Below are 11,913 nucleotides of genomic sequence, written 5' to 3'. Positions count from 1 at the left end.
TCCACGATATAATAAGTCCAGCAAAAGATGCTTGAAAATCAAGTAGTACGTCCATATAAGTAGGGGAGCCCCTACAGCAGAGCAAAGTCCGTGTGGGCCCATCTCTCCCACGTTACAACAAGTATCCTATGAAATGTGCAGGTCACATATGGTAGAAAAAATAAAAATCAAGTTATGGTAGTAGTACGAATATTTCATATACATAATCTTATTTTGGAAAGATTCTGGTATAGATATTAGGTACTATAATTTTGAGAGATTTAGGGGTAGGAAATCTCTTGCTTTATTCTTATCTTAATCTATCCACAGAGGTTGAACTTGAAACAAAGAATCAAACAAAGGGAATGATAAAAAGTTAGAAGATTAGCATTAACAAAAATAGCAACATACTATCTGATAACCCAAAATCTTTACAGCCGTATCCTCATCTCACTGGAGTCTAAAGAAAGATCCTATAATCAAGCCTGGCAATTTGTACTACCCACCCCCACCCCCACCCCCAACCCCCAAATTAATTATTATGGATATTTAATTCGAAAATGGCCATCTCTTATCTTTGATCTTCAAATCCTTTCTCCTTCCGACCATTCTTCTTCAAAACGCCTGCATATTCCACAGAAAATATATTCAATTCTTGAAACTAAACAGTTAAACATATATGAAAACTACTAGACACTAATTGTATGTACTAGTAAGTGTTCAGTTGCCGTACCTTAACTTCAAAAAATGATAAATCAATTCATTTCCAGAAAACAGTTCAGAAATCACATGGATAACTATAGTAGTACAAACAGAACTAGAAACTACAATCCGGGGCAAGGAAAAATGACTTTTTTGCCTCGAAAGAAGTGAAATTTCATATAACCAATAGCAAAACAAAGACTTCTCCAGAAAATCAGAAAACGAGTAACACAATACATTTTCAGAAACCAGTTCACATGGGAAACTATATGCAGTCAGTATAACTAGAAACCCGCAATACGGGGCCATAAAAATGGAACTTTTTCCTCGAAATAAGTGGAATTTCATACGAGAACCAATAGCAAATCAGATTCTATTTTTCTTTATTAAACAGATTAAAAAGAAAATAATGTCTTATGAAAAGAGACATACACTGTAAATATGTAAAAAAGGAAAGAAAAAAGACAATAATTTAAGGAGAAATACAATATGGGAGGGATGAGATCCCTCTGCTACAATATTCTAACAAAATTCAGGGATAAATGAAATAGAACAAAAGAATTTACCATCTGATGTGCAATGGGGAGGATCTTCAAAAAGAGAAAGAGAAAGCTGTTTATGAGCCAAACCAATATCAAAAAGAATAAGACCAGAGGAAGGATTATCAACCATAATCCCTTTAACTGGTAACCATACAAAAAGCTCTTGTTGAGAAAGGCCTTCAACTCCAGCAAGTGAACCATAAGTGAGATTAGCCTTCACTACACTGTCATAAAAAGCCATAGTATCAAACTTAGTCAAACAAGGCCCATCTAGAAACACTTCAAGAAGTCCAGTATCTGAAAAGTTGTAAGATTTCACGTCTTTAGGAAGAAGTCCTGCTGGTAACCCTTTGGATTTAAGGAGATCATGAATTGACTTAGCCCCTTCACACTGTGAAAAACACAACAACAAGAAAAACAAGAGTAAAACTAGTGGAAATTGGTTTTGAAGAAATGCCATAATGAGAGAGAGAGAGAGAGACAGACTCTTTTTTTCAGGATGGTTTAAGGTGTGGTTTAAGGAAATGTGGAGGGAGTTTTGAGAAAAGGGAAACAGAAAGACTGTTTAGGAAAGGAGTATTTCAAGGCTGATTTTACTAAGTTGCCTTTGACATTAGGGCGGATCTATTGTTAAATTCATCCGAATCCAATATTTTTAAATAAGTATTAGATTTTTATGAGGAAATATATATATATATATATATATATATATATATATTATAGATCAAACCGTATAGTTTTAAATATATAATATGTTATGTACTAAGAACTTTAAAAGTTTAACCTGTCAAATAAAAATTCTGAATCCGCTTCTTTTTGACAGTGAGGTTTCATTTGAATTGATTGATTTTGTTTGATTTGGGCCTTAATGACTTCCAATCTCTTATTTTTCTGCTTACTATAATTAAGATCGTGGGGTCATTTGAATTATTATTCTGCGTCACGCTGGCTATTATATGGAGTATACTTTGTGCTTTTGCAAAATCTGATATCATTATCCTCCCAATAATTTACAAGGAAACTTCCGATTCTCCTAGCTATATGGATATTTTGCAACGTAACATCAATTTTTCTTTTTAATTTTATTTTACCCTGTATTTATTTTAGGATTAACTCTTCTCTACGTAAACATCATTTGATTTTCACTATCCGTCCTAGGTTTCATTATTCAACGTGGTCTCAAATAATGATGACAATTTATTCTAATAATATTGACAATTTTTTCCCTATTTTTTTAGATAGATTAAATTGATGTAATTATACTCCTCTATACATAACGACTATGTAAAGTGTAAACACCGAATCTTGACATTTTATTTTTTATAGTCATAACACAGTTGGTCTTGAGTTGATCAGTCCGTCATAACAAACAAATATACTACTTAATAAGGTGGGTATTAATTGCATTGACAATGTTGTGTTAATAAATGTTTACCCGTAAAACGGTACAGTTGAATTTATACTTGGTTTATAGGTAAGTGAATCGATTTGATCCTAAAATGATACAAGAATCAGACAAAAATATAAGGCTTAACGTTAAAATCAAGATAAGACGATAGAGATCTTGAGCCCGGGAGCTTCCGGAGGCAGTTTGAATAATATAAATAAGCAGGAAAGGGAAATGTTATTGAGCTTTGAACAAATTCATGTGCCTTACAAGGATGGTAGAGCTTACTATTTATAATTGTACATAGGGAACAAGGTCCTAGGATCAAGCCCCCCTTAAATGACAATTATGAGGGCAATTGAAGAATGTGTAACGGTAGGCAATAAATGCCTTATTTTCTGTAACGGACGTGCACTTAATACTATAGAATATTCTTCATTAAATGCTACCAGGTGGTAGGCATATTTACTTCGCCTTTATGAATATCATTCTCTCCGATAACAAGCTAGATCATTGCCCTCGGGCCCGTTTGTCTTCTGTCTTCAGCTCCACGTGTCACTTTCTCATGCGAACATTAAATATGAACATATTTTACCCCATACATACTCCCCCTGCTTTTCGGTGGCATAACTCTGTGTCACCAAAAAGTTGGTAGAGATACCTTTTTTGCGAAAAATTCTCTGACCCCCTCTAAAAAATTTATGACAGTTGATTAGACGCAAGTCTCTCCGCATTTAATGTCCCGAACACGCGTCATCCCACGATTTAGCATCACTTTTGCTGTTTATCGAGGTGATTATGGCCACGATTTTAGCCGCCTATTCCTTTACATATACGAATCAAACTTCTTCATTTATACTTCATAATTCTCCAAACTTTCTCAAACTCTCTTTACTAAACTCGTACTTTGTCTTCAACCTTTGTTTAAGCTCCTTTTTCAGAGAAACCCTTCCTTCCTTTCTGATAAAAATGGCTTCTTCTTCCAACCCTAGTTCTTCAAAAAATAAAGGTAAAGCTGATGATGATGCTCCTCCTACGGTGAGCACCATCATTCCAAGAAGTCTTGTCGCAACTAAACACTTCGAAGAGAAGTATCCTTTTGCTAACCCTCGTACGTGGGTCATTGGCGTGTACCCTTCTTCCTTCTATCCTTCTAGTATTCCTGGTGTGAAGGAAGATTGCCATTTCCAAGATTTAGACATTATCACCCCTGATCTGGCGGAGCAGATAACCTTACCTAGGAAGGGTTTCACGTATTTTTATACGTATCCCTTCACTTTGGGGCCGTTCTCTTTGAGTGGGGAGCTTGACTCCGTTATTGTGGAGTTCTGCATCCATTACAGGTTTGCCTGGCACAAGTAAGTCCTTCTGTGTGGAGAACAGTCGCTTGTCTTTGGCGTCTGTGCCAGGAGATAGGAGACGAGCTAACCCTAGCTCGACTAATGAACCTTTATTCCCCCAAGATTTTTTGCGGGGAATGATAAATTTTGAGCAAACATGGCCACCATGCTCTTCTAGCCAGCATGGATAATGACAACGATCGTGGGTGGATGGAACGGTTCGTTGCAGTTGCCACCGGGGAGATCATTCCGGCCACGGCTTCAGCCTTTCCGGAATTGTGATCGTACTCGTAAGTTCATCGTTTGTTTCTTCTTCTAGCTAAAGATCATCCCACACTGTTACTGATTCCTCTTCTTTTACTTCTTTCAGCAACTCGGTGGGTTCCACCGAGGGTCGAAGGCTTGGACCAGTGGGTCCAAAAGGTTTTGGATGTTACTATGACCGAGACTCGTATATGGAAAGAACTAGCCCTTAAATATAGGTGGAAGGCCAAAAATCATTGTAGGTTAAACTCATCTTGTTTTTCTCTTTCGTATATGATAGCTGATTAACCTTTTTATCTTGTTGAATTAAGGTCTACCCCAGGGTTCAGTTGTTGTCCCCGAGGAGGATATTTTGGCTGATCCTGCTGACGCGACAAGGCTGCTGCAGGAGGCTTTTACCTGAACAGGTGTCTCCGGGCCTACTTCTCGTGCAAGTGCTTCTTCTCCGAGTCCCCGACCGGAGAACAAGCAACCAAAAAAAAGACGTTCCTCTGCGGCTGGGGGAAAAAAGGCAAAGAATGTAGCGCCTAAGCCATCCCCGAATGTCGTGAAGATGAGCGTCACGCCTGAGCCGGTCCTAGAACCATGGTGATCGATGATGCTGGAGGAGCAGTGATGAGGGGGCTTCTCTACATAGAATACGACGACCTTCATCATCTCAAAAAAATGCTCAATCTATTGAGCTAGTTACACCAACCGAGGATGATGCCTCGTTACTCTTGGGGAGGTTTGATATGGTGGAAGATGCAAACTCATGCTTCCGAGTCCCAGTTGTCGCGCCTGGTATTGTGAGGTTGAGTACCGGGTACCATCCGTCTTCGGTTGACGAGTGTTGATACCCAATTTTTTCCTATAATATTTTAAAATGCATATACACTTTCAAAACTATGCATTAGCATCAATTGATATTTTTTCATAATTTCTATATTTTTAAATTAATTTATTTTAGTATTTTATTTATATAAATGATTACAAAATTGCATCACAAGTGCCCTATAACATTTCATTGATTTAATTTTGTTATTTATAGCCATATTAAGTTTAAATTATTTCACAAATGGCCAGATTTATACCTTTTGGTTACAATTGCAATAATTTTATAATTATAGTCCATGCATACATCACTGCATTATCTTACCATAAATTGGTCCATTATATTTTTAAAATATTGAATAATTATTTTAAAGCACCTTTGTGCATGAAAATAATTTTTCTCATTGTTGATTATTTTTATCAATTATTTGGGTATTTAACAAATAGCCTTTTTATTTCAGACCTAACCTCTTTTAATACCAGCCCAAACCCCTTTAATATTAGCCCAAATCCTTAAATATACCAGCCCAAACCCCTTAAGCCCAATCTGTATACACCCGACCCAATAATTCCGTTTAATCGTGGCCGTTGATCCTTTTGATCAACGGTCCACGATTAAACTTACCATTTTAATTCACCTAACCCTAACCCTAACCCTCCCCCCCTCCCCTCTTCATTTCTCTTCAACCGCCATCACCCGTTTTCCTCACCCTTCCAGTTCTCTCTCAACTCACCCTAACCCTAATCGCCGTCACCGGCGAAGACCTCCCTTCTATGGTGTTTCTGTGCCTTCTCCGACCACCACTGGTCTCCTATACTCCCTGGCTCTTTGATTTCATGAGTCCTTAGAAGAATCTCATGGAAGATTCAACCTTGTTCTGGCCTAAAAGTTGTTTACTGGCCTGTCTCAGGCCACTTTCGTTTGTGAGTATGGATTTTCTCTTGCTTTTAAGTATGAATCCATATATTTTTGACCGATTCTCTTGATCTCAGTTATTTTCTGAAAACCCTAGTTTCACTATTGTTCGATTCTTCTCAATAGATCTGAGGTGATTCGAGTATTATTAGGTGTTTTCCTCTAAAATTTCTTGTTTAATTAACTACTTCGATTTTTAGTCACTCTATCTAAACTAGGGTTCTTCCTAGACATTCTTCAAAAGATTTTCTACTTTTAATGTTTAATTTGTTCATCTCTTTACGTATTTGGTTAATCTTTGTATGTATGCTCGAACCCTAGATGTTTCTAATGGTTACACTGATTTCTTCTATTATGTTAATTTCTATGAATCAGTTGCACTCACTGATTCTATTTAGGTATTCAAATGTTTTCCCTATTAAATTCAGTATTCTTTGAAGATTTTACTGATTGATTCCTGTTAAATGTCCTGTTAGAATCAGTGTGTGCTGAAATTTTATTTGTTTCTCTATTTGTGACCTTAATTAGTCATACTTGCCTTAGTTAGTTATCAGTATGGTTTTGGAATTTCTACTGACTCCCTACATGGAATGTTTTTGAGTCCTTACCTTAATTGGAACCCCTGTTGTGACCGTTAATTGATTGCTCCCCAATTAAGGGGTCTATTCCGGACTCCTTTATGGGAATTGATTCTGTGATTGATTAATTGCTCCTAATTGATTGAACTGTGATTCTTTTACCTTATTTTGATTCACCCCTTAAGTGCTATATAAACTCTCTTATTTTTTACCTATAAACGGACACAAGTTAAAAGACACACACTCACACTCAAACTCTCTTTTCTTTCTCTGCTACTTGTGATAACTCTTGGTCTAGTCGGCTGAAAGCCAAGGCTAGATATTGGAACTACACCTACTTTATATTCTGCACTCTTTTCTTCAACTGGTATGTCTCTAGTTAAATTTTGAAACCCAAACCCTATGTGTTTCATTCCTGCACTAGTTCATTGACTATGAATTCAACATGTCTTCCTGTTTACTTCTTTGCTTAGCATGTCTAAATTCTGTCTTGTTCAATGTATGATTAGCATGTCTACACTTCACCTAGTTATCTGATACTTAACCAGCCTGTTTGTGAATATCTGTTTAATCCCTTAACTATGTGATCATGTTGGTTATTTAATATATGTGGTTGACCCTGCCTGTATATTTAATCATGTTCAAGACATGTCCAGCTTTCTATATTACATCTGTGATCTATGTCTTAATTGTTTACTGTCTATGACTAACTTGCTAAGTCTCTAAGACCCTTAGGGGTCGTTTGGTAGCCGGTTAGGGGAAAAATTATTCATGTATTAGGGGTAACATAACTTATACCATGTTTGGTAGCCATTAGTTATTTTGTAAAAAATTCAGCATAACTAATACCATGTTTGGTTGGCATTTTACAATTCTACATAAATAATACATGTATAAGTTATGAGTCAATCTGTGTGTTATTTTATGTGGGGGAGAAGATGGAATAACTAATACATGTATTAGTAATACATGGATAAAATACTGAAATAACAAATTTACCCCTATCAATTTACCACAAATCATTGCCATTTTCTCCAGCAAACTTTTCATTGTTCGTTTTCTACCGCAAATAACAATCTTGTACTTTGATATTTTTGAATTACTAAATAAAGTGTGTAACAATATAGCAAGAAATTCAACCAAAATCCAAGAAAGAATTATATACACTACAATTAGCATGGCCTTTTTTTTGAATTTCACGTGCACTACTCAAGGACTAATCCTTGCATAACTAATGCATGCATAAGTAATTCCTGCATTACTTATTCTTGCATAACTAATACATACATAACTAATACCTGCATAACTAATACATGTATAACTAATACCTGCATAACTTTAACCGGCAACCAAACGACCCCTAAGTGTTTTATGCAGTTATTGTCTGTATGTTTCCTCTATACCCTATCCATGTACCCCCCTCCCCCCCCCCCAATGTGATTCTATGTGTCCCCAATCCCTTTACCCTGATGTGATATCTATTTGTTAAGTGTTTCTGAATCTGGATGTTTTATGACCAATTGATTGTTTGTTGTTTTCAAAATATGTTTTGGTACTCTTCTCAAACTTTTTTTTCACTACCAAACTAGTTTCCATTTCAGAAAACATTTCACTCTTAGAGTCATCTCCATACTGTTTTTACTAAATCTTTCAAACTGTGTCAAGAGCTCTCACTTTACTCTTAGATTGTTAAGTTCTTCCCCTCTGGTATGTGTACTGCTTAGGGATCCTTGAGATCTGTCTGAACTCTGGCACACTAGGGCTGGCCCTTCCACACTGCACATAATCAATCCCCATTTGAGATTTGGTCTTGGTGTGAGCACTGCCCGGGATCCTTGAGATCCTTAGGGAACTCTGACACACCTGGACATTCATTGGCTATGAGGTTCTTGGCATTTGAGACTACACTGAAGGCCTGGTACTCCCAGGTTTATTTTGGCCTGCATCAGGCTCCCGATAGTCTAATTTATATTTTCATTTATGCAATCCTGGTCTGTAATAATTCTTTGTAAACAGATATTGGGGTAACTAGTGAAACAGGGGAGGATAGCTATATCATTCTGTGGGGTAAATTGGGTAGAAACCATGTTTTAGGTTTAACATTATGATGAGTTGTTGTAGAAATCATGTTTTAGGTTTGTATGACGCATTAGATACCATGCTTTAGGATTTCTATGCTCACTCGCATTTAAATCATGCAAAATTCGTGCATTAGATATCTTGACTTAGGACAATCATATTTACTGCTTCTGCATATCACATGTTATAGTTCATCATTTCACTTCTGATTCTGCATAAGTCGCTATCACTTAGAAATCCTGCCATTAGGTTACTAATACCGTTTTAAATAAAATAACCTTCTCCATGTGCATTAGAGATCCTGTTTTAGGACTGCATGTATATCTGCTTTGAAACATGTCGCTAAAATAAATAGGTTAAAACAGCCCCCACACATAGGTAGCATATTCTGGTATGAATCGGTATAAAATCACCTGCTATATATTCATCACTTAGATCAGCATGCCTATAGGATGAAATGACTTCAAATTGTTTAAAGTGATTTCCAGATTACGACTGCATATACACGCCTAGGCAAGCCTCAGGCCGTTAGATAATTGTGAGATCAGGTTCTGTTTATGTATGAAATTGTCCAGGCTTAACAGGCTATAAAACCAGTAGGCAAACTGGTTAGGATTCTGCCACTTCCCTTAAAACAAACGCTGCATGTTCTGTTATGTAATGTTCATCTAGATATCATGTTCCTAGGTTTTCTGAATTTCTTTAAAAATCAGTTGTTTGAGACGTGCTGCTTATTTGCCTTGTATATATGGAGGTAAATATGAGCCTTTTATCTGCTTCCTTAATTGACAATCATATGTGTTATTTGTTGTCGCCTAGACTTTTTCCTTTTAAACACCTTAGGGTTGTCTAGAACTACCTAAGTCTAGAGGTCCTAAACTCCTCCGGGATCACAAGGAAGGGACGGGTAAAGCACGCTTAGAGTTCATTAATTAAACTCGCTTATAACCACTAAGGGGAGGGTAATGGGTAGTAAAAGGATATGATGACCTGCGCGCTAATGTCACGTGTGGCCCCTCTAGTTGAGGAGGATTACCGGGCATTGCACAGATTGATCCTATAGGCTAATCAACTTAGGACTTCCCTTTCCCAATTCACATGTGTTTAACTATCTAAATTTCTTTTTCTTTACATATATGTGTTTAAACTGTCTAAACCTCTTTACTTTCATATATGCGCATTAGACCATCTAAGCCTCCTTGATCATATATGTATTTAAACTGTGTAAACTACCTTTATTTGCAAATTTGTGCTGAGACTTCTTACTTGTTAATTGACTAATTCACATAGTTCAACCGGTACCCACCGTTGTGGACCGCGAGGGGTGCCTAACACCTTCCCCTCAAGGTTATTTCGAGCTCTTACCCTAATCTCTGGTAATGCAAACTGGTTACATGAGTTAATTGCTCTAGGTGCCCTAATGCACCTTAATCCGTTAGGTGGAGACTCTTCAAACACCCAATTGCCAAAAGGAACAGAGTTGTTCCCCCATGAATGTCGAAATCCGGACTCCGCAAGGAAAAAGGGGGCGCGACAATGAGCAACCAATAACCAACACTATATTTGTCGCAGCTGCTTCTCATCCTACAACACCATCTGCTTTATCTCCCTCTTCTCCAACTCTGCCTTCGCCACCAGTAACTGCTACATCATCTCCATCGGCCCCAGTTTCCCGAGAGGAGGATGTCCCTCTTCCCTAGTCCCCAGTTCATGGGAATTTGGGCCAAAAATATTTTGTCCCTTCCGAAGATCCCCAAAGGAGGAGGAGTGCCACCCTCTCGGTTTCTACTGGATGTCATCTGTTATCCTGGCTGGTGGAGCATGCTAACTATGTGAAGCCTCTGGCTTCAGAAAAAGATAGGGATAAGATACAAACTCTCTTAAGAGTGTGTTTGTTAAACAATGCCATGCACAACGTATCAGCGGTATATGCTTTATTTCCTCTGTCGTTTCTTCTATCTTTGTTATGGCATGGTTTTGAAGTTGTATTTTTGTTTTGCAGGCCAATTTCCTTGCTTCCGAGGGCCTTCAAAGGCTGATTCATGACAAGGAGGAACTTACCTCCGAGTGGGTTCGACTTTGCCCGAGCGAGACCAAACTACTACTCGCCTCTTAGAACTGGAAGTATGAGCTGCTGAGGCCATTGAGTTGGAGGCTTGGTTGCAGCAAAGCAAGCAAGAGGTAGTGACTCTTAGCCAGGAGGTCGCCCCGTTAAGGGCACAATTTGAAGAAACTAAGGCCAAATGGGTTGAGGTCCATAATGTCGTTCTTGCTGCATCTGATCGCGAGGATGCCACTGCAGAAAGATTGAATAATTTGGAGGCATCCTTAAACTCCAAAACTGAAGAGGTTACTGTAGCAGAGGCAAAGCATGCCCGGTTAGAGGAGAAGCATAACAGGACCATCGAGCACAATAGAGTTTTCAGCTCTATTGTCCGCGAGCTTGATGTCAGCCTCCGATCCACCAGATCCACGCGGGATAACCTTTCTGCCGAGGTCGACCGACTTAAAGAAGAACTCCAGCACCGAGCGTCTTCCCTCATTGTTGAAAAAACATATGCTATGTATAGCATGAGCAGAAAAAACTTGGAAAAGGCCAAAGCGGGTGTCATTGACTTTGATGCCGAAATCGCTAAGGCCCGTGAGCTGGAGTCAATTGCCAAAAGGGGTCTTCCGGTCCGGCCTGATGCTACTGACTCTTCTGGTCCTAGTTCTGAGTTCTCAGGAACTGTAGAACAAGCGAAAGGTGATAATGCTGAAGGCCAAAATATTGAGCCAGCGGCGGATCTACCCACTTCTCCTGGGGGTGCAGATGCTTCTCTTCCTCCGAGTTTCGAAGATACAGTATCTTAGTTCTTGCTTTCTTTTCTATTCCATACTTTTGTATCTGTGCTACTTGGCACATTTGCTGTGAGTTGAAGTACTTTTTCGTTTGCATACTGTGCAAATTTTTATTTTTGCATACTTTTCATTCAAGCATTCACGCAACTCTTTGCATATTTTTCGTTTAAGTATTTGCGTAAGTTTTACTCTTTGCGTCGAATTGTGCAAGGCTTCGGGTGCATTTCCTCGAGAACATTTGGATTCCGGGCATAAGTTCTTCCAAAATAAATCCTTTAACGTGAGGGTTTTATAAGAGAGTTCCCTCTTATGTTTACGGTGCTCTTAAAGAAGACATCTCCTGTTCATTACGGCACTAGCATTTGAAGTACTTGTTTAACTTTCAAATGATAAAATCAATTCACCATTAAGACAAGAAACAAGATAGAAATAAAAGGACTTTAATTTATTCTTTCCATTTTCAAAAGTACAT

General features: G+C 38.1%; 2 protein-coding genes across 2 annotated transcripts; one reads left to right on the top strand and one right to left on the bottom strand.

Moving 5' to 3' along the window:
• On the bottom strand, positions 486 to 1,853 carry LOC109230462. Its single transcript, XM_019395957.1, has 2 exons — positions 1,248 to 1,853; positions 486 to 603 (listed from the first exon to the last, which is right to left on the bottom strand). The coding sequence occupies exons 1-2, from the start codon at positions 1,681 to 1,683 to the stop codon at positions 551 to 553; spliced, it is 489 nt and encodes a 162-aa protein (XP_019251502.1). The 5' UTR covers positions 1,684 to 1,853; the 3' UTR covers positions 486 to 550.
• On the top strand, positions 8,402 to 11,453 carry LOC109229994 (plasminogen-binding group A streptococcal M-like protein PAM). Its single transcript, XM_019395532.1, has 3 exons — positions 8,402 to 8,449; positions 10,603 to 10,671; positions 10,767 to 11,453. Exons 1-3 carry the CDS (start codon positions 8,402 to 8,404, stop codon positions 11,451 to 11,453), a joined length of 804 nt encoding a protein of 267 aa, XP_019251077.1.

This window comes from Nicotiana attenuata, chromosome 7 (assembly GCF_001879085.1).
Source record: "Nicotiana attenuata strain UT chromosome 7, NIATTr2, whole genome shotgun sequence".
In the NCBI taxonomy this organism is placed as follows: domain Eukaryota; kingdom Viridiplantae; phylum Streptophyta; class Magnoliopsida; order Solanales; family Solanaceae; genus Nicotiana; species Nicotiana attenuata.
Note: the sequence above shows the minus strand (reverse complement) of the source record. Positions and strands in the feature narration are given on the sequence as shown.

What these genes read in the sequence shown, in the direction of transcription:
- LOC109229994 (XM_019395532.1), top strand. Translation starts at nt 8,402, where the DNA reads ATGAGGTTCTTGGCATTTGAGACTACACTGAAGGCCTGGTACTCCCAG. An exon ending in TGAAGGCCTGGTACTCCCAG is followed by an intron (nt 8,450 to 10,602) that starts GTTTATTTTGGC and finishes TTTGTTTTGCAG; the next exon opens with GCCAATTTCCTTGCTTCCGA. An exon ending in AGGAACTTACCTCCGAGTGG is followed by an intron (nt 10,672 to 10,766) that starts GTTCGACTTTGC and finishes GCTTGGTTGCAG; the next exon opens with CAAAGCAAGCAAGAGGTAGT.
- LOC109230462 (XM_019395957.1), bottom strand. Translation starts at nt 1,683, where the DNA reads ATGGCATTTCTTCAAAACCAATTTCCACTAGTTTTACTCTTGTTTTTC. An exon ending in TCCCCATTGCACATCAGATG is followed by an intron (nt 604 to 1,247) that starts GTAAATTCTTTT and finishes TGGAATATGCAG; the next exon opens with GCGTTTTGAAGAAGAATGGT.